This window comes from Rhyacophila brunnea, unplaced genomic scaffold (genome assembly GCF_057557595.1).
Source record: "Rhyacophila brunnea isolate RB1 unplaced genomic scaffold, BYU_Rbru_1.0 scaffold_5, whole genome shotgun sequence".
Lineage (NCBI taxonomy): Eukaryota > Metazoa > Arthropoda > Insecta > Trichoptera > Rhyacophilidae > Rhyacophila > Rhyacophila brunnea.
Window position 1 is genome coordinate 28,882,509 of NW_028233170.1, and position 26,280 is coordinate 28,908,788.

The 26,280-nt window shown below is 34.8% G+C and overlaps 2 protein-coding genes across 3 annotated transcripts in view; one reads left to right on the forward strand and one right to left on the reverse strand.

The window, feature by feature from the left end:
• The window catches only part of LOC147066256 (uncharacterized), a 21,398-nt gene extending 18,890 nt beyond the window's left edge, over positions 1-2,508 (forward strand). The window contains exons 4-5 of the mRNA XM_085955708.1: positions 439-510; positions 1,991-2,508. Of these exons, the coding sequence (XP_085811834.1) occupies positions 439-510; positions 1,991-2,242 (324 nt within the window). The 3' untranslated portion in view covers positions 2,243-2,508. The remainder of the gene's footprint in view (positions 1-438; positions 511-1,990) is intronic.
• On the reverse strand, positions 2,370-25,990 carry row (zinc finger domain-containing protein relative of woc). Of its 2 annotated transcripts, none has more exons than XM_085955707.1 (18): positions 25,719-25,990; positions 25,397-25,632; positions 23,913-23,989; positions 23,603-23,752; positions 22,850-23,008; positions 22,552-22,761; positions 16,990-17,390; positions 16,199-16,885; positions 15,798-16,094; positions 14,820-15,056; positions 14,557-14,736; positions 14,311-14,443; positions 14,124-14,215; positions 13,840-13,976; positions 9,008-9,165; positions 8,751-8,920; positions 8,556-8,654; positions 2,370-3,550 (listed from the first exon to the last, which is right to left on the reverse strand). In XM_085955707.1, exons 1-18 carry the CDS (start codon positions 25,755-25,757, stop codon positions 3,293-3,295), a joined length of 3,720 nt encoding a protein of 1,239 aa, XP_085811833.1. In that variant the 5' UTR covers positions 25,758-25,990; the 3' UTR covers positions 2,370-3,292. The 2 variants fall into 2 exon arrangements, with proteins under 2 accessions (XP_085811833.1, XP_085811832.1); XM_085955706.1 differs by having other exon boundaries at positions 15,798-16,097.
• Between the last annotated feature and the right edge of the window lie 290 nt (positions 25,991-26,280).

The following is a 26,280-nucleotide window of genomic DNA, read 5'->3' on the forward strand; positions in this document are numbered from 1 at the left end:
AACATTAAAAATAATGTGGCTGTGATGCAATTTTTGATCATTGTGTGTCGATATTCGACAACTCTATAATTCAAGAATATACTGATTATCTTTAATAACACCATTTGGAAAACACTTCTGTGTAGTGTCACAATGCTTTTAACTCGGGGGATAGGTAGGGGGCTCGCCAAAGACCCTGACCTAGGGCCCACTACAAGATGTGTGTCATGATTTATGTACATGATATACAAACCACATGTCAGGCCTTAATCCACTGGATTGGTGAACTTATCAAGGTCGGCAGAAGTACATAGCAGAGAACCAGGGACCAAGAGTGGAAGGAGTTAGGAGAGGCCTTCATTCAACAGTGGATCGACCCTGGCTGACAATGATGACATGTGACTTATATCTATCGACAATGAATTTCTATTGTGATTAAATTGTAAATTATTTTTTTAGATAGCGGTGGAACATGGCCAGTCAATAACAGTTAATGTTCTTCGCGATAATGATATTCCCATCAATGTTATTGTAAGTTGTTTGAACACACCATATTTAAGCTTAAATTGAAATATATGTGAACAATTCAAAGGATCGATAGATGGGCTAAACCATTGATATTAAAACTGTGTAATGGGCTGTTTGAAAAGGATATTTAACTGCTAAAAAATTTTTTTGAAGATTTATGAGGGTAGTTTGAAAAGGTTATTTTTTTGGAACAAAACAATTTTGTTTTTCAACATAGTCTACTTTTAAGGCTAGGTACACACTTAACACAATCACTGCTGACCTTTTAATTACCACATTAAATAACACGTTAATTATATCTAATAGCCAAATACTCCAAACGCGCCAGTCGCAGTGTCAGCACTAAATGAGTTTAATTTAAAGTTTTTCGATTTTTTATATTGTCTGAAAAATAGTTTCTGTCGAACTTTACAAAATTGTCATTGTGAGGTTTTTTTTCATTGCTGCCGCAAATTAAAAAGTGCGCGAATCAGATGACTGTCAAACGCATGGCATTGGATCTAACCGAACTTTTGACAGTTATTTGAAGAATGATACTTGCCAATAATGGTTTTACTCTATGAACTGTGGCACCATCTCGTATAAATTCAACATTTAAAACTATCCTAGCATTGTGAACAATTGTTTTTGGAATAACTAAAAAAAATTGAGGCTCCGCGAACGGATTATTACATATATTACGGACGACATTCCTCGTAATAAATCTAATAAGTAAACCACTCTATGGTCTTTAGATCTCTATACTATGCCGTGATTCTGAATGAAAATGGCAATTCATTCTTTTGAACCGCATTAATTGAAACATCCATAATTCTAATTCTATTTGAATTTTATGAAATATCAACATATCGTCGCTTAATACTTTGGACGCGGAAGACGCACACGGCACGTAATGACCAGGCGGCCGATCGATGTAATTAACGTGCATTTTAAAGGGGGCAATTAAAATCTCATTATCTCTTCAGCAGCGAATGCGTTAAGAAACAACACCGCGGAAGTCAATTAATTAAAATTTTCAGGGGAAACAAAAAACATCTCAAAAAATTGAAAATTTATACCTTTTAACTTATTTTTTTTGTGTTTAGTTAAAAAAAAAACATTTTTTCATTCAAAAAGAATTTTTCCATAGAAGGAACAACCTACCCTTGGGCCCTTACGTCGTCTCTAAATGCGATTCGCTACCTTTTTCGCGCCAAAGCCTACGATTACAAATGTTATTAATAATTAATTGTCTCCTGTCAAGCGAAATATACTTACGTAATGTCCCTGAATCAGTGTTTTCAATAAGTGTAAAAGTAGAAATCAACACCCTCCGTAAACCCATACTTATCAAGTATGTAGGATTTTTTTACCTACCGAATGTTATTCAAAACTCAAAAACGCCAAATGGAGACTTACGCGGTGTTGTTTCTTAAAAGATGATATTCAATTGTCAATCAATGAGGTTTTACTGTAGTATAAAATGATAATATTGTGTTTTCAGATTCCGCAGAGCGGTTCCACAGTTTGTATGTTAAAGAAAGCAATTCGCCGAAGCTTTGAATTTCATTTAAGAAGAACAAAAACGAGTAACATAAAAATATCATGGCGGTATATATGGCGCACTTATTTCTTGGAGCATGATGGACTTTTATTAACTAACGATAACGGCTTAATCGTAGACTACGGTGTAGTCAACAGGTCCACAATAAAATTTACAAAGAAGCAAAAAAAGAAACAAATCTTTGACAAATAGGTAATATGTAATTGTATATAGGAATGTATGAAATTTTAGGTTTTATTTATACATATTTTGAATAATTTACAATTTGTCAGTTTTGGGGTTTTGTGTATGTACCTACTTTCAAAAAATAAATACTATTACATCTTTTCAAATAAATGTTTTATTTTTACACTTTCTTGTTGACAGAAGTATACTAAATTATAAACTTGTTTCCCTACCTACATCAAATATTATACAATTAATATTAAACTTATATAAAATAAAAATCTTTTGATTCCATGATTCTTTTATTTGATTGTATTATATTGTGTACTGTACTAATAAAACGGCAAATGAATAATTGTATGATTGCTATAAAGTAAATGAGTCTTTACAGTATAAATTGAAATTCATAATTTCAGTTTAGATCAAATAGAAATTAATTTTTTTATAATATATCGAGGGTTAAGAAATGACACCTCGTAGTGACAAAAAGATAACTTTACAGGAAAGGGAAAAAACTCACCTGTATACAATGTGTTCGATATTTGATATTACAAATCGATGTTTTTGTCATCTGTATGTAGTACGAGGATTAATTACATGCATCTGACAGGTGGCTGGTGGCAAACAAAATTATGCTTTTACGAATTATCACAAGTTTTATAGTAGATAAGAGATATTGTATCAAATGTTTTTAGGAGCTAAATATTTTTAAGAATTTTCATCGGTAAATGTACTACCAATATATTCAGTAATGCAAAAAACATATTTTGAACAAAATGTCACTTACGAGGTGTCGTTTCTTAACCCTCGGTATGCTGCACATTCTTCATTGTCAGTATAATAATAAACAAAAATAATAAATTTTCACTTACGTTTACTTGTAAACTTTAAGGAGTTTTGATACGTAATCAACTACATATTATCTTTTGAAGTAGTGTGAAGTTAGATTCTGCTTCAGCGTTGAACAAAAATGAATACATTATTGCATAATTCAAGTCAATATTTTAGATGAAAATCATTATGAAACTTAAGAGTTAAGCTTGGAAAATTATGCAAAACAGGGAGGGTAAAAATATTTTACAACGGTTCGAATTCGGGTTGCGGCAAAGGTTCAGCAGGCAGGGGTTCGAATTCTCCGGTGCTGTCCATATAACTATCTAGGCCTCGCCCCTCTTCCTGCGAGTGTACCTGAGGTTCCCTGGTGACTTGAGTGGGAATATCTAACTGTTGTTGAGAAATGGGTGCAGGCGATGGAATGTCCATGTCGTCGTGTTGAACGCAAGGCGTCGCTAGAGGCTGCTCGTAAGCTTCGTTCTTCAGTTGCTCTATTTCCATCTGCAAGCATATGAGACAGTACGGTTAAATAAGATATTAGAGAATATTCATCATTCAGTGGTATAATTTTTTTTTATATCCTTATATATAATTTTGCCTAAATCTTCTTATTGGAGAGTAACATTAATATTATTATGAAAAACTGGCAATATTAGACCAATAATTATAGAGACTTAAGCACTATGATGAGAGAGGTCACTAAGACAACCGGTCCCAGAAAGTATATTACGCCACAGGCATCGGTCGTATCCAACAATCAAAATAAAAGTTCGACGCAAAGTACAAATTATCATTCCAGCTTTTTAAAATTCCATTTGATAACTACAACTAATAGTAGATGTAGATTGTAGACTGGACTATGCATTATCATTATATTGTGTAACAAAAAATCTTGTGAATAATTCAACACCTGTGAAGTAACTCTGTATTATTATTAATCTAATACTTATGTCGGCAATGGGACAAATGGACGCCGCACTGTCGTAGACACGTATACAGAACGTAGACGTGGAATTTTGATCAGTTTCTATCTACTGCTTAGTAGTTTTAATTCATTTTACTCTTAACATACTGTTTTTTTTATTGTAGATAATTACCATGCCCAAGGCTTTATAATATAAAACTAAAAACCTCTTTTTTCGTTGGAACTTAAACATATGCACGATTAAATCATTATTTACGTGTGCATATTTAAATTCTCACCAACTATTAAATCATAATATAATAATCTAAATATAAATAATAATATTAAATATTTTTTTTAAAAGTACCTATAAGTACCTAATGTCTATTTATTTTCGAATTGCGTGGTGTCCAGTTTCCCGGCGCCAAATCGTCCTAGACCCCTTATGTCTACCTCTCCACTCAACAATAAATATTGGGGCTTTAAGGCCATTGGACCCGTTTTTTCCTGTCTTCTCAGAATCGTGGAAATGGCAAGGACGTTTAACACGAATTGACACATAATAAACACTTTATTTATTTAAAATCTAATAAATAATATTCAAATAAAACTTTTTGTGTCATTAAAATTTTCTGATTCGCTTTACTTTTTAAAATAAATGACAAATAGTCGGTCCTGTTTTTGAAATTGGCCAAAACGACTGTCACGCCACAGTGAATTTTTGAACTTAATAATAGTTTTGCAGGTATATATTGTATGAAAGAAATGGGTAAAATAATACATTTGATTGATTAACCCACGTACTTTTTTTAATATCAGCAAAATAAATATTTTAAAGCCATTTTAGTTTGAGTATACATCAGCCAATTTTGAATGATTTTTTCTCACAAAATAATATATACTGCACAATAAAAATATTTTTTTATTATAATATAACATTCAAGTAATGCTATAAATAATAATTAACAATGAAAAAATAAATAAAACCCTATAAATTCGGTACAATTAGTGACGCTGTATTACCAAAACACGTCGTACGTTTTCATTTATTTATCCTATTTTCAGACAATTTAGAAATATAATTATTTTGCAAAATTAACAAAAAGAGACCATTTGATCGATTAATCCATATAGTTTTTCTAATTTCTCATTTCTAACCTTAGTAGGCTTCCAAAATTTTATCCAAAATTTTATCCAAAATTTTATCCGTTGCCAACAGTATTTTAACTCATAGAAAAATGACCTTTACTCGCATTGCAGTAACAATCAAATTGGCAAGACCACATGACGTAGACCAGGTGTTATAATTTGTGTTGACAAATCAAATATCATAAAATACCACTGAATGTCAAACTGAGAAAAATGTAGTTATATTATATTATTTATTATCTTGTAATACAAATGGTTGCAGCATGTGAGATATTGTAAGATAATTGAATCTTATAACCACGATGGCTACAAAGAAGTCCTAAAGGTATTCGTTCGGTGCAACATTTATAAAAAAAATATTTTGGACTTGAGCAGTTTAGATAAAATATAGGTGGACTTTAATTATTTTGATAAATACCTACTTGGTTGGGCTTTAAGCGATTTCAAAAATTTTGCATGTACTTAATACAGTTTTTATGTACCTGGGTGGCCATGTTTTGTTATATTCAAAGGGACGTATCCAGGAGTATGTTTATTGGCATTATCAATAGAAACAAAATAATATTATTTTTCAAGGTCTATTTATTATCGATCTTAACCCATTGCAGACAGATTTAATTTTTCAGGATCATTTAAAAAGGCACACTGATTACTAAAATTGATATAACTCTTGTATTATTCATTCAATTCAAATAAATCTTTGAAATATTTATAGGTTTTGAATTTTTCTATTATGTATTTACATTTTAAGTAAACTTTGTGTATAAATGAATGAAAAAAACATGTCAAATATAGTTTTTTGGTTTTTTTTAGCCTTTTTTTATACAAAATGACATAGCTAAAAAGTCTATGATAGAAGTAAATAATAAAAGGAAGATAAACTAAAACAGGAGCTAAATATAATACTCTTCAAGATATTTAGAAGATGGAGGGCCATTTTATGTTTATTACTGTCTCAAACACCTCATACCTACCGAACTGATCATTATTTTGACAAATTTAAATAAAAATAGATTTTATAAATCAAAAATTTCTTAAAAAATATATCGGACCGAATATAACTAACATCATAAAATGATAGCTACATATATTATTAAGTAATTTCAACTTTAAAAAAAATCAAAATATGATTAAATTTAATCATGTCCTGCATCCTGTAACACCGGCGCCAATTTGGCGCCGATAGGGCGCGATGGGTTAAGGTGACGCATCAGTGAAACGCCAAATAATTTTCAACTGTACGCGCGACGAAATTTTGTACTCGCTTCGCATTCATTGAGAGAACGTCGAGTCACACATACGTCACTTTGCTGCGTGATGGCGACGGGCCAATTAATTCTAAAATCGTGTAAAGATGACTAAAAACGTTACCCATTTACTTTAAAAAGAAAACATGTCAATGAATATATTATTATTGTTACTAATAGAATAATAAACAGAACGTAAAATGGACGTATGTTGGATTTATATGAGAAATAATATTTCGTTTGCACCCGCGACCCGCAATCCGCACATCGCCTAGCAACGATCTTTTTAGACCGTGCCTCAACTAATGCATGGCCTTAAGTGGTTTATGTCCAGCGCTCGAAATGGAAAATTTTACGAACCGGAGCGCTTGATAATTTTACGAAAATATTAACACTGTTACTTATCTAATTCTATACATATTATATGTATTTAAAAAAAACGATTGTGTTAGATTATTTTATAATATGACATATATCGCATAGACGGTCAAATGAATATTTACACGAGACGGAGCGATAATTTTGGGGATTGTATGAACCGGAACGGCGCTCCGGTGCGTTCCGGTCCATTTCGAGCCCTGTTTATGTCACAAATAGTAAATTTGTAGAAAATTTAAAGTAAAATACGTTTTCGAATGCTGTCATAGTAATGGCCACTGAAACATGTGTCATAATTTTCCTAATCGTCAAAATAATAATAAAATAAGCGTTTTGGGGCACAAAATCACGTATATGTTTTATGATGTATGTATTTTTCAGATGGTTTGTGGTAAAATCTTTTTTTTTCATACTGCCACAATTCAACTATTCATAATTAATTGTTTGTTAAATTTTTCATTGTGCACTTTGACTTAATAGGTAGGTGATAAAGTTTTTACCTTACTTTATTGTATTAATTTATTGTTAAGTGAGAATTAGCTGCTTTCGTTGTCAGTGTATATTTGATGAGTGCGCATCCTGACGATGTCGAAAGGCGAAACCAGGATCGCATAAAACGACTCAAATGAAATAGTACAAAACTTTTAGAATTTAATATATTTAATGCCGAGTTGAATTGAATGGAATTATCTTAGGCATTTATTAGTAATTATTTAACTCAAGTAAAACATATATTGAGGTAAGAACCTATTTCATTGAATAATAAAAACAATATTACTCTTCACATCACAAGTGACAAGATTTATATGAATTGTGTATTGCCTGAACTCGTTGATCCTAGACTAACACGGTCGATGGATATAAGAAACCCTCAATATAATAATTATCAAGTTAACAATTAATATCTATCAATATAATAATATCAATTATCAATTAATAGCTATCAATAGAAAAGAAAATAAAATTATAAAAAAAACAATTTATAATAGTTATTCTAATACATTGCATACCGTTAAACCTATACACTAATTAAGGAACCGATTATTAATTTTCTATACACTAATGTTCCGAAATCCTCCGCGGCGACCAAAACGTACTGCCGTCAAATACACGCTATTATAATAATTGTTTCTTAAATCATAATTGTTGTGTACTAAATTTAAAAAAAAACGTTCCTCGACAAATATTCATTGAATTGCTTTCTTTTATGAGTCATTTTTTTATAATAATAACAGAAATCTTTCATGCCATCTTGTGATTGTTTTAAACTTATAATTTGTAATGTTAGCTTATGAAAATGAATAAAATTATATTTGTTTACACTTTCGTGTTTTTTAGTATTAGATATTTTTTTGAAAAATATTTGCACTGAATTTGAACCTACAATATGATAGGTTCAAGAAAAGGTGTCACTTCACAAATTCAGCATATCAATAATATGAGGTTCTTATTTAGAGGTCTACTATTTTTATTCTTATAATTTATTCTACCGACTACAAAAATGTTTATAAAATTTGTTAGGAAAAAAATATTATTAATTCAACACTTTTAAAACCTCTGATTTCGTATCTACTATGGGAGACGCAGAGAAGCGATTTTTGTTTTTTTACTTTGATATGATATATTGAAGGAGCAACACTAATACACACAAATGAAGTTTACACAAACTTTGAAACAAACCTCAATCCCATGAGCAGCAAGCTTAGTTGATTGAACATGATGAAGTAATGAAGAGTTTAGTTTGAAATTTGACATAACTCTGAAAATTCATCTTGTGTCCATTTGTGGATTATTTAAAGATAAATCAAAAATAAACAAAGATGTGAACCTGATCTTGTTGCAAAACTGACGGAGGTGCTAGATCATCCAATGTGAGCTGCGTGTTAAGAACTGAAGGCGGAGCCGGGTAGTCAGACATGCTTTCCACCTGAAGTGTATTGAAAAATTTAATGTATCACATTATGTACTACGGTAAATGTCAAAGTACACAGAAATATAAAATGGTTAGAGTTAAATAACATACTTGATTCTGAGGAGCTGGTTCTTCCATTTCTTTATTTCTTTGAAGTCCCAAAGAGTCCATCATGCCGTGTTTGGTTGTCGCCACGGAAACAGTGTTCGCCTTAGCGTCTTCTTCCGATGGATAGGCGGTCTGCCGTTCACACTGAGCGAGATGAGTCGCGAGGGCATTTCCTGAAAACAAACATTATTAAAAGGTCTGTCGATGACAAAATATGTAGAAATGGCAAGAATAAAAGCTTGGTCAATTGAAGATATTACCGTCATCAGTGGCGAAGGAGCAGATGCAGTGCATGGTAGAGGAGAGGGGCGCAGCCACTTGGCCTTTCGTTTTGTTCTCTTGACATATTCCCGAGTGATGCAAAAGGGCTCGCCAACAGCTTGACTGATACGAACACTTGGAACATTTGCACGTGCCCCTGAGAAACAACACACAAAATATTGAGTATGATCGGCAGTATTTATTATAATATTACTAGCTGAAGTACCCGGCTTCGCACAGGGTCGCTTCGTGGTTATATTTATCTTAGATATTTAAAAAATAATAAGAGGTAATTATTTTTTTAATATTAAAATATCTGCGTTATACAATATGGCAATATAAAAATAATTCTAATAGGAGTAAAGGTCAAACAAAAGACCACTAAATTAAAATAGAATCTAAAATATGCAAACGTTATCCTCAGTAGGTCCTGATGGTATCCCCCCTTGGATTTTAAAGGGCTGTCATAAGCTGTTAACTGACCCCCTACTATATTTATTTAATCTCAGCCTAAGTACTTCTGTCTTCCCAGATTGTTGGAGCCTAACCCGTATTCGTCCGGTGCACAAAAAAGGCTCGCGCTCTGAAATAATACATTTTCGCCCGGTGGCTGTTCTATCTGCACCAGCTAAGTTATTTGAGTCTATTTTGCATAGGTATATTTATAAACATGTAGACGGTCAACTGACTGACGCTCAGCATGGATTTCGATCAGCTCGGTCAACAGTTACAAACCTTATGACGTATACTGAGTACATATCTCATTCGCTGAACGTAAATTGTCAAGTGGACGCAATTTATACAGATATGTCAAAGGCTTTTGATCGGGTAGATCATGATATTCTCATTAACAAATTAAGTGCAGTAGGTGGATCTATAAATTTTATCAACTTTTTCAAATCTTACTTTTCGCATCGCTGTCAATATGTGGAGTATGCAAGGTGTAGATCCGACGTCTTTCAAACTTATTCAGGTGTTCCCCAAGGATCAAATCTTGGTCCAATTATGTTTCTTATATTCATCAATGACATTGTCAATGTTATAAATGGAATCCAGTTTTTACTCTTTGCAGACGATTTAAAATTATATGCGTCAATTCACAGTGAATTAGATTGTCACATTACAAAATAATCTCAACTCAATTGAAATTTGGGCGAAAAAAATTAAACTCGAATTTAATACTGATAAATGTGTGTGTATTAGCTTTTCGAAATCAAGATCTCCAATTATTTTCAACTACAATATGTCAAATAGATTACTGAACCGTCAATCAGAAATTAAAGACCTTGGCATATTGTTTGACTCACGTTTATCATTTCGCTCGCACATCACTTCTACGGCATTGCGTGCGAGCAAGCTTCTAGGATTCGTCATGACACAAGCCAAGTCATTCAAGAATCCAACTGTTTTACGTACACTCTATGTGTCGTTAGTACTGAGTATTCTTGAGTATGGCTAAATCATCTGGAGTCCTTATGAAGTTTCCTATAAGCTTGTTTTAGAGCGTGTTCAGAAAAAATTTCTTCGTCATCTCTATTTTAAAGTTTATAATTGTTTTCCTTTTGACACCTTCTCAAACGAGTATTTTCCGATTAACTTTCTTCAAGGCATGCTCGCCTTTCATTCTCTTGAAGCTCGTAGGTCACTTCTGCTCTTAAAGCATTTTTCCCTGCTCTCACGTGGTATCATTTTCAATCCCGATATTTTAGAAAATTTAAATTTTTACACACCCGTCAATTACATGCGTGGTCGCAGCCATGACCTATTTTGCGTTAAAGCTGTTTCCTCATGTCAGGCTCACCAGGCACCAATAGCGAGGGCTGTGCGGTTGGTCAATGCACTCCCTAGAGATGTAGATATTTTTGGCGATCCATTATATATTCTGTTTTTTAAATTCTATTTTATTGTTTAATTTGTACTTTTTGAATCATTGTTGTTTTCTTAAATTTTATTTCTTTTGTATAAAACTATTTTTGCTTTCTTTTTTTCCTCCACTTTGTTTTTTCTGATTTTCCTAACTGATTACTTGTAATTTTTATTCTAAATGTCATGTTGTGAACGTCCTGAATTAATAATTTGTTATGTACTCAACGTGTCTTTTTCAAATAAATAAATAAATAAATAAATAAATAATATGTAGTAAAAAAAAATCAAAATTGCATGGAACAAACAAACAATAAACGTTGTATTTTATATAATACTAATTTAGAAACCTTCGCAGGTGTGCGCACAATAACTGACAAAAGTTTCATCGCAATCGGATGAATGTTATAGGAACACATACGAATAGAAGAAGATGATTTTCTAATTCAGAAATCTTCGTGGCCATGCGCACGACAACTCACCAAAGTTTCATTGCGAATAGAAGCAGATAAAATAGAAGAATAAGGAGATGGTTATTCTAATTCAGAAACCTTTGTGCTTACCACAACAACTGACGAAGGCTTAGTGTAGGAACCATACGAATAAAAGAAGATATAATGAAGAAGAAGAAGAAGATGGTTGTACCAAATCAGAAACCTTCGCAGGTGTTGGCACAACCACTAACGAAAGTTTCGTCGCAATCGGATGAATGGTATAGGGACCATACGAATAAAAGAAGATATAATGAAGAAGAAGATGGTTGTACTAATTCAGAAACCTTCGCAGGTGTTGGCACAACCACTAACGAAAGTTTCATCACAATCGGATGAATGGTATAGGAACCATACGAATAAAAGAAGATATAATGAAGAAGAAGATGGTTGTACTAATTCAGAAACCTTCGCAAGTGTTGGCACAACCACTAACGAAAGTTTCACCACAATCGGATGAATGGTATAGGGACCATACGAATAAAAGAAGATATAATGAAGAAGAAGATGGTTGTACTAATTCAGAAACCTTCGCAGGTGTTGGCACAACCACTAACGAAAGTTTCATCACAATCGGATGAATGGTATAGGGACCATACAAATAAAAGAAGATAGAATGATAAAGAAGAAGAAGAAGAAGATGGTTGTACTTATTCAGAAACCTTTGCGGGTGTTACCACAACAACTGACGAAGGTATCATCGCAATCGGATGAATGGTATAGGAACCATACGAATAATGTATAAAGTATAGGAACCATAAGATATAATGAAAAAGAATATGGTTGTACCAAATCAGAAACCTTCGCAGGTGTTGGCACAACCACTAACGAAAGTTTCATCGCAATCGGATGAATGGTATAGGGACCATACGAATAAAAGAAGATAGAATGAAGAAGAAGATGATTGTACTAATTCAGAAACCTTTGCGAGTATGTGTACAATAACTGACGAAAGTTTCGTCGCAATCGGATGAATGGTATAGGAACCATACGAATAAAAGAAAATAGAATGATGAAGAAGAAGAAGATGATGATTTTTCTAATTCAGAAACCTTTGCGGATGTGCATACAACCACTTACCAAAATTTCATCGCAATCGGATGAATGGTATAGGAACGCATACGGGACAGACAGAAAGACAGACACACAAACAGGCATACAGACAGACAGACATTCATTTTTATATATAAGATATAGCCTATACTGTTCACGGAAGTGCAAGCAATAAGTTAACAAAGTTTTATCGCAATCGGATGAATGGTATGGCAGTGCATACAATACAATACGAACAAACAAACAAACAATCAAATATTAATTTTTATATATTAGATTACAAAATCTGATACATATTGTACTTGTTTTATATTTCTATATTCATCATACCATTACTAATTCAGTATATAAACATCAATCATTGTAATAAATCACATAAATTACAGATAATTACAAGGATGTTTAAGAAAGACCATCTTCTATAAATACCAGTGGTCTTCAAACTTTGTCGACTTACGGAACCCTTAGAATTATAAGTTTTTTTTCGGGGAACCCCATCCCATCCTTAGAAAAATATATAATATATATATAAAAATAATTACATTTTTTTAAACAATTTGTTTTTGACTCGCGGAACCCCCAGAGAGGTGCCGCGGAACCCCGGGGTTCCATGGAACACAGTTTGAAGACAACTGTTCTATACCATCATAATTTAGTTTAAGTTTAGATAAACAAACATACAACTTACAAATAACAGTACGTAAGTAAAAAAAGCAAAACAGACTATGTACCATTTTTCTTTTCAGTGCCATTGTAGAGAATATTGTCTATTCTAAGAATTTCCAAAAACGTTTTCTTAAAAAAAAACTACATAAAAATTGATTTTTCACAGCTGCAGGTGGAAGGGCTTTGAATTCTCAAGAATCTCATTGCCTAATAATTTATATACAGTGAAACCCCAATTCTATGATTTTCAAGGGACCCTAGAAAAAAATGATAAATGCGGGATACCTATATAAAAAAAAACTCGTTTTCTCCTGGATTTTTTCGACGTCTTGAATTATTTTCAATTTCTCAGGTATAGTTTTCTTCATGGGGGGCATTTTAGTTGCGACTTATAAAACTTCGTGATACGAGATGCAAGGCAAGCCTGAGTGTCGACTGACCTGTGCAGACAAAGCGACGCAACTGAAAGGTCTATAATAGTCTGTAATCATAAACAATTCTACGAAAGCGAAATGAAACATGTTTAACAAAAACCGTCAATGGGGATATTTGTGACGGGACCATAATACTTAGACCATAGATCGAGGAAAACGATAAATCGGGGAACGGTTAATGCGGGATTATTAAACATTGTTCTTATGGGTGTTTGGCGGGACTTTCAAAAATTAACGATCCGTGCGGGAAAATGATTTATGCGAGAACGGTAGATCGGGGTTCCACTGTATGTAATATATTTAATAGCCCGAGTATTTACTTACAAGAAATGTTTTTCATCTTCCAATTGCGTGTCACACTCCTTACACATCATTCCATCAGGAATAGTCAAAGTCATGTGGTCAAAGGAATCTAAGAAAGTATGGTTAGTGGAATCCTTCACTGGAGGTGTCGCTTTGTTCTGAAACAAGATAATATCATTCAATCTTCGTTATCAGAGGGACAACAATTTTCTCTATTCTAATAAATTGAATAGTTCGGCTCAGTTTAGTGTTCATTATTTAGAATAGTGTTTGAAGTAGAAAATAAATATAGAAGCGGCCTTCACCTTGGGTTTACTTATAAGATGTCCTTGATTGCAAAGCGGATTCGCGCCAAACACGGAAGTGTGGCAACGCACTTGATGTTCTTTCAGAGAGCCTGCAAGATAAAAAATTTATGCATGTGACAAATGATCACGATGAAAGTCAATACAGAGTTCTGTTATAAGTTTGTCATAAAAAAATGAGATTTACCCAAGTGAACAAAGCGTAAAGAGCACCTGGTGCATTTGAGTGCGGCGTCCTTGTCTTGGTGCTTCAGCACGTGACGGAGGAAGAATTCCACATTTCCTTGCAGATCACAACCATCGGCAAACACTTTGATCACCTGCAAACATAACCGAGCAGTGTTTGGTTAAATAACAAAAAAACTCGGACAGAAAGATCCTCGGTTGGAGTATATTTACAATAAGAGGGTGATAAATGTGAGCGTCTTGTCACCTTGAGGCAGTGAGGACACTGCAGAGTGGCGGAGTCTTGGTGCTCAGAATAGAAGTGGTCCACGCAGGAACGGTGAGAGGAGGCTCGGTAGCCGCAGACACCGCAAGCATACGGCAGTTCCAGATGCACGTGAGTCTTCTGCATGTGATTGGATAGAGATGCTACAGATGTAAAGCGGATCTGCAAATGACAAAATCACCAATAGAACCTTGCTCAAATGTATGATAGATGATGTGAACAGTGAAGAGACAAGAGGTACTGACCTCACAAAGCAGACAGGCATAGGTGTAGAGGCCAGGCGACTTGGTGTCTACTGGATGGGCCTGCAGGAGATGGCCCTCGAGGGCCTCCGGGGCACGGTAGTGTTGCAGACAGTAGCGGCACTGCGATGCGTCCGCTTCACCCTCTGCAGCGTCGCCACCCGCATCTGGGTTGGCGTGTGCAAACAAGTGCAGCTGGAGGGATGTATTGCAGTCAAACTCTGCTGAACATTCCGTGCACTGTGAGAGAAGAACAGTTGATTAGTAATTATTCTGTGATTTTGAAATAAAACTTTCTAGCCAGATAGAGTAAAATCTCCCGAAGGAAAAGAATGTGAGACCAAAATTAGTCATGAAACACCATATGCTCCCCATTCTTGTGAAGCTAGTGAGTGAGTAGAGTATATCTGGCATATAATGCGTCACCATATCTACTATAGATCCACCAGTATAAGTTGTCCGCTGAGTGGGGGCGCCACATGCTAACATTTGATCATTTCATACTTTTTATACTGAGAGGAGCTTAGTGCTAAATTCAAACACCTCACGATTTATGATGGTATATCTATAGCATGAGTAGAGTACATGAACCGATCGTAGCTGACTACGGTAGTGTATACCTCGTGTTGCTTACGTTTTGTGTAGGCCAATAACATAGTGTATTCATAATTTTACGATGTATAAAGTGTTGCATGGCCACTGTACTATATACTTCTTTATTAAGCATGATCCGGCTGAATCAACCATTGGATACCAGTGGATAGATTCGGGCTGATGATGATAACTATCATAAACCAATTGTTTCATTTTTAGATTGGGAATCAATGGAATGTGTTTTAATTGTTATATCGAAATCCTTTGAACCGTTTACCATCAATGTATTCATAGTAAAAAAGTCTCACTTCAAGCATGTACAAATTTTTTTCAAAAAAAAATATGAATTAGATACCATTTTTATGAAATGTAAAAAAGGCGTTCTACCTGAACGAGCATGCGGATGGCGGGGAGAGGCAGGGCATCCGACTCCAGCTGACCAAAGTAGTAGCCCTCCAGGTCCACCATCTGCTCTTCCTTGATCTCCTTCTTGATGTTCATTTTCAGCTCTTCCTTCTCCCTCTTCTTCTCTTTCCTCTCCTCCCTCTTCTTTTGCTCTTTCCTCTGCTCCTCTTTCTTCTTCTCCTCTCTCTTCACGTCAGCCAGTTTCTTCTTGTTCAGCTTAGGCTTCTTGGGCTCTGGTACGAACGCCTTCTGCACCACCGGTTTCGGCACAAATGTCTTCTGCTGAATTAATCCAAAGACAATTACAAAAAATAAAACAAAACTGGCAAGACAAATATTGATATTGAAACATTAGAGCAATTGAGATCAAAACGAGAACTCACTTTGGTTACCACGAGGACGTCATTATCGTCATCGGCCTCATTGTAGTTGACCCTTTTCCGGCGGCGCGTCTCTTTGCCAGCGGCCGCACGCCGAGACGGTGGTGGCGAAGGGGAAAGAGGTGGAGGGGGTGGGGAGGGTGACGCTCGCCTCTTACGACCCCGCCGGCCAGTCTCCTTGAGCACCTCAACGACAGGGGGGGCAGCTTTGGGCGGCTTTATGGCGGCATACTTCCAGTTCTTGAACGGGTTGGAGGAGATCTTGTTAAGACGCAGCGCAAGGGTATCCTTGGCATCGAGGCGTGTTTGCTCTGCCAGGTGGGATACGATGTTGTCGAAGGCCTGACCAGGGGAGGTCCCGTACCACTCGCGCCACACCAGCTCATCCAGGAACTGCTGGATGATCTGACGCGACAACAGAGACAGGGTGTTCTGGAACATTCGCGGCACGATGCGGCGGAGATACTCCATGATGTTGGCATTACTGCTCTTGGAAGTGTGGTCGGCAGCTGACACCTGCTGCACCGTGCTGTAGCCCATCTGCAGGAGCGTAGCCTTGTCCACAGTTAGGTCCGTCAGGATCACCGAGTCGGGGTGCACCCATTGCCCCAGCGGTTCCAGGATTTTCAGGAAGCGCTTCTTGTAATTACGCTCTCCGTCCGCCAGAGGTTCTACTGCTCGCAATCGCACCTGCGCATAATAAATATTTTTTTTCAGTTACCATTTTAGTGAAACTTGTATAAGTAAATAAGATTAAATATTATATAAAAGACTGCGTTCAAACTAAATCTCACCAGTTTGGCATCTGAGTCCAGAATACCGAGCACCTCAACTTTAACCTGGCGCTGCATCCCGTCGTGACTAGTGGTGCCGAGCGAGATGACGCCAACCTCAATGCGGCGGCCGGCGCCCCCCATCAGACTAGAGTGATGGTGCAAGGCGGCTGTGCAAGACGCCCGCAGCCATGTGAACAACCCTTTCACATATAAGTTATCCACCTTCACCCATTGCACCACGTTCTGTACATTGGTCTGGCACGCCCAGTGGTAGATGAGCTTGAGTAGCACACTGGGAGGATGCGTGGCGGCCTCGAACAGCGAACCAGAAAACACTGACACAAAGCGAGTGGGGCAGCACTCTGAGATCCACACATACCCTCCTGAGTACGGGAATTTGGACACGTCCGAATACATTCCTGTTGAGGAGAGAAGGTTAACACCATGAGATGGTCACATTTTATCATTAGACACTGATATGCAAGAAAATTTGTAAAAATCACCGATAATGCTATGTGGATAGAGTTCAATATATAAATAACATCTAGTAGAACAGTTGTAGACATGTTATAATGGAATAAAACAATAATGATTTATGTATAAAGATGAATGTAGATTTGTAAATTGACCTTTATTGCAATGTAATTCGACTTATGTGAATTCGTATTTGCGCGATTTGATAAAATATGTATTTTGTGCAAGGCCTGAACAAAAACGATGCATGAGTGCGAGTGAGAAAGTATTGGGCACCCTTATAATCTCTGCGACACGCGCTAGAGTAAGAAGATAAAAGGTCTACATATTTTAGAGTCACTTTCCAAAAGTATCGCTAGCAAATCGTGGTGAATCGCTTCACGTAGCATCGATAATCTGCGAGTTCGTGTTGCTAAATTTGCTATTTTTTGTGTTAAACACAAAGTCAGTGGTATATATTTTTAGTTAATTAAGTAGGAAAGGTGGTTCTGCGTGTTGTATTAAAATGTGGTAGCCGTACTGATAAGCAAGAAGATGGTATTACGTTTCATAGGTAAGTTGATACATCGAGTGCTTAAAGTCAGACAACGTTATCTACAAAAGTGTTTTTTTTTTTTTTTGAGATAACTTTATTTTACATTTACGGCTACATGATAGTCAAACAACGTTATGTCAATCTTTTCTAATTTCTTATTAAATCGTCAGTAAAGTTTAACGCTAATTACATAAGTTACCCTTGTTTTCATATTTTTTAAGAACTATCCCTATAAATTTTAACATCATCATAAGCAAGATAAATGTACAATACACAATAAATTATAAAATATTAACATTAGGTTTTAAATAAACATTTCCCTTGTTAAGTTACAAGAATCTAAAATAACGATTTTTGGCTCTCCTGTAAAGTTGCACTTTTGTAGATAGTGTTGTTTGACACTAAGCCCTCGACATGTTCATGACAATTTATTTGTATATTATTATTTATTTTAATATCAGTGACCTAGTGTTTCTTTAAAATAACTTAAATTATGGATATCTTTACCTAATGGTTTCATTTTGGCCGCTTAAAAATACTATATAACGTAAAAAAATAGAAAATTATATTTTAATTCTGAGCGTCTAGTGCGAGCACTTTGGGCGAGCACTAGCGAAATGGTCTATGGTCTCGAACATTTGTAGGCGAATGCGTTCGCTCGCCCACAAACCAAACGCACAGCACGTAGCTTCATTTAGCAATGCAACGGGTGGTGTCTAGATGTATCTATAGTCTATGATTTTGTGCCATTCTACGACTAGATTGTTATACTCAATTGAGTTCGAATCATGGATGGATCATGTAAAAAAAATCTGTAACAATGCAATATATGATAATTACCAAGAAAAGAGGAAATTTTTTCATAATATGGATAGAATACAATATGTAGCAACAATAACTTCCAATAAATTCACTGTAAGCCACGGATGGTTTCAAAAAGTTAAAGGCCAAATAGACTATTTGTACAACATTAAAGTAACAGGTGAGGCTGCCAGTGCAGATACAGAGGGAGCTACGAATTTTATCAAGTCAAAAAAAGAGGATTGTTTTCTTAAATGTATGTGCTTATGTAGGTCAGTTTTATTTTCACCTATCCTTTTAAACCAACACATCATTTATTATTTTAAAAAACTTTGTGATTTTAAGTTTTATTCGAGCTCTCATAAAAAAACAAACAGTGTCTCTGGGAGTAGATACGAAATCAGAGGTTTTAAAAGTGTTGAATTAATAATATTTTTTTTCCTAACAAATTTTATAAACATTTTTGTGGTAGGTAGAATAAATTATAAGAATAAAAATAGTAGACCTCCAAATAAGAACCTCATATTATTGATATGCTGAATTTGTGAAGTGACACCTTTTCTTGAACCTATCATATTGTGGGTTCAAATTCAAATATTTTTCAAAAAAAAATCTAATACTTATGTATGTTTCTGAGGTGTTTCAAATTGGTATATTATTTATATATATCGGTGTGTATGAATACAAAAGTTATTCATTTTTTCATGAGCTCACATTACAAATTATAAGTTTAAAACATTCACAAGATGCATAAAAGATTTCTGTTATTATTGCGTTTTTATTGAATTATAAAAACATGACTCATAAAAGAAAGCAATTCAATGAATATTTACAACTTTTTACAATTTTTTTTAAATTTATTACGCAACAATCAAGATTTAAGAAACCATTATTATAATAACGTGTATTTGACGGCAGTACGTTTTGGTCGCCGCGGAGGATTTCGGAACATTAGTGTGTATAGAAAATTAATAATTGGTTCTTTAATTAGTGTACAGGCTTAACGGTATGTAATGTATTAGAATAACTATTATAAATTATTATTTTTTATTATTTTTTATTATTTTTTCTTTTCTATTGATAGCATCTAATATAATTATGATATTGAGGGTTTCTTATATCCATCGACCGTGTTAGTCTAGGATCAATGAGTTCAGGCAATATACAATTCATATAAATCTTGTCAGTTGTGATGTAAAGAGTAATATTGTTTTTATTATTCAATGAACTAGGTTCTTACCTCAATATATTTTTTACTTGTGTTAAATAATTACTAATAAATGCCTAAGGTGATTCCATTCAATTCAACTCGGCATTAAATATATTAAATTCTAATGGATTTAAGTTTTGTACTATTTCATTTGAGTCGTTTTATGCGATCCTGGTTTCGCCTTTCGACATCGTCAGGCACTATGCGCACTCATCAAATACACACTGACAACGAAAGCAGCTAATTCTCACTTAACAATAAATTAATACAATAAAGTAAGGTAAAAACTTTAACACCTACCTATTAAGTCAAAGTGCACAATGAAAAATTTAACAAACAATTAATTATGAATAGTTGAATTGTGGCAGTATGAAAAAAAAAGATTTTACCACAAACCATCTGAAAAATACATACATCATAAAACATATACGTGATTTTCTGCCCCAAAACACTTATTTTATTATTATTTTGACGATTAGGAAAATTATGACACATGTTTCAGTGGCCATTACTATGACAGCATTCGAAAACGTATTTTACTTTAAATTTTCTACAAATTTACTATTTGTGACATAAACCACTTAAGATCGATAATAAATAGACCTTGAAAAATAATATTATTTTGTTTCTATTGATAATGCCAATAAACATACTCCTGGATACGTCCCTTTGAAAATAACAAAACATGGCGACCCAGGTACATAAAAACTGTATTAAGTACATGCAAAGTTTTTCAAATCGTTTAAAGCCCAACCAAGTAGGTATTTATCAAAATAATTAAAGTCCACCTATATTTTATCTAAACTGCTCAAGTCCAAAATATTTTTTTTTATAAATGTTGCACCGAACGAATACCTTTAGGACTTCTTTGTAGACATCGTGGTTATAAGATTCAATTATCTTACAATATCTCACATGCTGCAACCATTTGTATTACAAGATAATAAATAATATAATATAACTACATTTTTCTCAGTTTGACATTCACTGGTATTTTATGATGTTTGATTTGTCAACACAAATTATAACACCTGGTCTACGTCATGTGGTCTTGCCAATTTGATTGTTACTGCAATGCGAGTAAAGGTCATTTTTCTATGAGTTAAAATACTGTTGGCAACGGATAAAATTTTGGATAAAATTTTGGATAACATTTTGGAAGCCTACTAAGGTTAGAAATGAGAAATTAGAAAAACTATATGGATTAATCGATCAAATGGTCTCTTTTTGTTAATTTTGCAAAATAATTATATATCTAAATTGTCTGAAAATAGGATAAATACATGAAAACGTACAACGTGTTTTGGTAATATAGCGTCACTAATTGTACCGAATTTATAGGGTTTTATTTATTTTTTCATTGTTAATTATTATTTATAGTATTACGGAAATGTTATATTATAATAAAAAAATATTTTTATTGTGCAGTATATATTATTTTGTGAGAAAAAATCATTCAAAATTGGCTGATGTATACTCAAACTAAAATGGCTTTAAAATCTTTATTTTTCTGAAATTAAAAAAAGTACGTGAGTTAAGGTGACGCATCAGTGAAACGCCAAATAATTTTCAATTGTACGCGCGACGAAATTTTGGACTCGCTGCTATTCACTGAGAGAATGTTGACCCGGGAACACGTCACTTTGCTGCGTGATAGCGACGGGTCAATTAATTCTAAAATCGTGTAAAGATGACTAAAAACGTTACCCATTTACTTTAAAAAGAAAACATGTCAATGAATATATTATTATTGTTACTAGTAGAACAATAAACTGAACATAAAATGGACGTATGTTGGATTTATATGACAATTAATATTTCGTTTGACAGGCGTCATTTTCACCCGCCACCCGCAATCCGCGCATCGCCTAGCGACGATCTTTTTAGACCGTGCCTCAACTAATGCATGGCCTTAATCAATGAAATGTATTGTTTTACCCATTTCTTTCATACAATATATACCTGCAAAACTATTATTAAGTTCAAAAATTCACTGTGGCGTGACAGTCGTTTTGGCCAATTTCGAAAACAGGACCGACTATTTGTCATTTATTTTAAAAAGTAAAGCGAATCAGAAAATTTTAATGACACAAAAAGTGTTATTTGAATATTATTTATTAGATTTTAAATAAATAAAGTGTTTATTATGTGTCAATTCGTGTTAAACGTCCTTGCCATTTCCACGATTCTGAGAAGACAGGAAAAAACGGGTCCAATGGCCTTAATGTAGTTCATTTTCATCTATATTTATCTGTTTACGCCTTGACCAGACAAATTTTGTATGGGCATGGTTATTTAGGGCGCTTTTATTTATCACACGCTGTGTCTCAGTGTTACTAACTATACTATAATAGAGTATTATAAGTATTAGTAATGGTAATTTTGGTACCACTTAAAATGTAAAATAGTTAATGTAATAAGATGTAAGTAAAAAAGTAACACTATAATTTTACACCAAATTTGTCAAAAACAAATGAGGTTGGTAACATTGCTGCGTCAAAATAATACATCGATGGATACAGAACGCAGAGAGTGAGCGGCAGATACGATGTTTATTTACCAAGTTTGAGTTTGTTTCCGGCATGGATGGCACAGAGTTGTTCGGACCTAACAAGCCCCTGCTGGATGAGCCACTCGGTGAACTTAGTGGGTGTGTGCATGAGGACGGACTTGACTTTGCCGTCGAGCGTGGCGCGGTCGCCATTTCCGGCTCCCTCTTTGGTGCGCAGATACGGCCGCGCCACCACCACCAGCGACGGAAATGTTTTACCTGGAACAATTTCAAGTCGTATAACAGTGTCTTCGAAATATTTATTAGACTTATTTGAGAGATAATTAGAAAAATAACACAAGCTCACCTTGGAGTTTGTTGAAGGCGACCTCCCTGGAATCGGGTGCGTTCTTGGTGTCATCTTTGGTGAGATCCACCACGGCACTCTTGTTGCCTCCGCCTGTTGCCAGGCCACCAATGGCAGACGCCTCCGAGGGGCGCACTCCACTGGACACGCTCTGGACGTCTGTTCGTACATACACATTATTTTTATATATAACACAACTTTTCAAAGCTAATGTTGCAATACCATGATGAACACAATTCTAATACATAATATATATTTAAATTAATATGCTTTTAAACAAGGCTGTGGAATCATTTAAAGTATGACTCCAATTCCATCTCTAGGTTAGACCCTGACTCAAAATTGGATCGGGTGGTGTTCGAGTTGATGTCATTCACTATCTGAGTGTTATCTATTAAACTGTTCCAACTATGATTCATGAGAATTATTGCTAATAACTATACCTTCTGAAATATTTTGAATTCCGCCAAGGGAAGGCTGTCAACTTTATAACTTAAATGAAAGTAATGACTAACACGATTTATATTTGGCGTCAGGAGACATTCTTGCACGTGTTATTATCATTCACGAGTCGAGTTCACAGTGTCGCTAATAAATCAATATTATTTTACTGACAGATTTAAATTTCTTTTCTGTAGTGCTACAATGCTTCATATGATCATGGAAAAAAAATTACAATCAATTATGTCAAAAACTAAGCAGATTGACCATGACTTTTTAATACAATGATTCGAATCAACGGGTTTTGCTTACTAGTCGGAGGAGGGGTGGCATTCTTTGCTTTGTCCCGAGAAGATCGCAGCGACTTCTTGCTTTCCTTTGGTTTTGGTTCAGGAGGCGGAGGAGGTGGAGGAGGCGAGGGAGATGGCACGTATCGATTTTCTTTCTCTTTCTCCCTTCGACCTAAAAACAGTAAATTTTATATAAAAAGTGTGACCTGATAGTAATTTTGATACATTTATGACAAAATATTTACAATGTGAAAAGGTGTGGTCAAAATTAGGTCCCAAAGATAACTATTGATTAATTATTAAAAAAAAATATGATAATATTCGAGTATTACCCCTTTTTTTGCTTGACTCCTTCCGTACTGGCAATAGATGAGCATTTTTAGATGACAGTTCACTCAATCCTGGAGCCCTGAAAGAATACAATAAGCACCATTCTATCAACACGCACTCTAAAACGTATGAAAATAATAGATAACAATTCATTGAAAAACAAAGAGTTTATTACGATATAAAGGGAAAATCCAGTCGCTACAGATCCAGACTTTAAACCCAGTTTTAGTTTATGACTTAGTGACTGTCAGGCCATAAAACGCAAGAAATATAAGGCCCCCTGTATGTTCTCAAATATTACCAATATTGAATGCGCGTTTTGTTTACGTGACAGACTTTAATACTTGTACAGATGTAAATATTGAAATTGCTATATTGCCGAGAAGCTAACACACTTCTTTATTTTTATGTTCCCTGGATCCAATACAACAGCAAGATTTGATAAGGTTTCAAAACGTATTTAAAAGCAAGGTTCACAATAATATAAGAATTAATTTTGTTACCGATAGAAGTACTAGCGTAGCTACCTCATCGTATGAAGGTCCCTCTTCTATGCCGCAGTTAGTTAATTGGTAGTAATTAACATAAGAATTGGTGTAATTACGGCGAATAAATTCGCTTTTGGCAGTTAACCGGTTGTTAATGAGTTTTCTATCAAATGTACAATCACAATGCACATCTTTACAGTCAGAATGCTGCATTAAAATGCCAGATCCGATCATAGTGTCAGTAATTTCTAATAATTCTAAACAATCTAAACGGAAATTTACCATTAAAGTTTCTTCATATTACCATTTTTCCTATAAGAATTAATAATCAATTACCGCAAAAAGTTTGCCGCATTGCATTTTAAGTATAAACGATGACCAGCATTACGATCGGAATTTGTAATTTTGCGCCGCAGCCTGTCCATAGACGGCCATGCTTTACAGTAATGCTAGAAACATTACAATCACGTCAGTTCATGTGCTATAAAATATTAGAACATTCAGTGGAAGGGAGCTACAAAAACATACCTGACATTTGTACCTCCCTTCCAAACAACTAAAAAAGTACATGGCTCGAAAATGTGTAAACTACTTAAATAGAAAATGCTCGATCATGCATCAGGTTGGTGATACAGCGTGATACACGTGAGGTGACCTTAGTGTGGTTCTGATACATTTTGGAAGATTTTGATTACTGACCCTATTAGTTTTCAGTTCAAAATGTGCTACAGGACAGCTGGAGCCTTGATCTGATAACATTTTAAATATCAAGAAAAACGACATTGCACACTTTTTGCCCGGGGTGCGAGCATACCGTGAGCTCACATGACGTGATGGTAATGTGTTTCTACCATAAGTGTACTATTGGAAGAATTAGTGGTAGGAATCGTGTCAGACAGATGTCACATTTGGCCAACACGATGATAGCTAAAAGTTACCCAATAATACAGCAGGGATGCAATACAGCCACGAATATTTTCACAAATTGAGATACTCACTTTCCTGTGACAGTATACGCGCTGCACTTATCTCCTGAATAGACAACCTCTCCTCCGCTATCTTTAACAATATTATTCAGTTTATTTTCAATACTGTGGTGTTCATCATCCGCCTTCTTAAAAGATTCTTTTTGAGCAGTTTCAAGCTCCTCAATCCAAAAATCCATCTGCAAAGTCGGTTCATCTGGTCCGAAGTAAGGCTTTATCTGAGGGACGGCATCTTGAGATTCGCTCACCTGCAGAATATTAATATAGTTTATATATTATAGATCATATCCATTTGATTTAAAGGAGCGGCATAAATACTATGAGGAAGAACTACCTCTCCACCCCGGTCCCTTCGCGATCTTTTTAGCTTCATGGTGACAACAGTCCCAAGTGTGTGGAGTATGTGTTAAACCGGCAACCGATCAGTCCACCGCTTGTCAAATAGATATAAAATACAGTGGTCTAATTTAAAGTGTATAGAAATTGTAACTACGAAGACGTTTCAATATATATTTTTTTCCATTTATTATTAATGTAATAATCAAACAAAATCAGGTAGGTACTTCGCCGAAGCGTCACATCATAGACCATAGACTAATATACTATACAGTGTTGCCAAGTCAAAATTTTAAATTTCAGTAGAATGTGTAAAAAAAATTCAGTAGATTCGACAAAATATCAGTAGATTTCTGTTTTAGAAAAAAATTTCGCCGCGGGCCGCAGGTTCCCAATTTTTCATGGTCGGCTTGTTTTTTTTTTAGGAGAAATATTTCGCCGCGGGCCGCAGGTTCCCAGATTTTCAAGGTCGACTTGTTTTTTTTAGGAGAAATATTTCGCCGCGGGCCGCAGGTTCCCTATTTTTCATGGTCGGCTCGTTTTTTTAGGAGAAATATTTC

Bases quoted from the DNA above. Each gene is read 5' to 3' on its own strand.
- row (XM_085955706.1), bottom strand. From the start codon at position 25,757: ATGAAGCTAAAAAGATCGCGAAGGGACCGGGGTGGAGAG. The intron at 16,886-16,989 runs GTGAGATTTAGT...TATTATGCGCAG, and splicing joins TGGACTCAGATGCCAAACTG to GTGCGATTGCGAGCAGTAGA. The intron at 16,098-16,198 runs GTGAGTTCTCGT...GGATTAATTCAG, and splicing joins ACGTCCTCGTGGTAACCAAA to CAGAAGACATTTGTGCCGAA.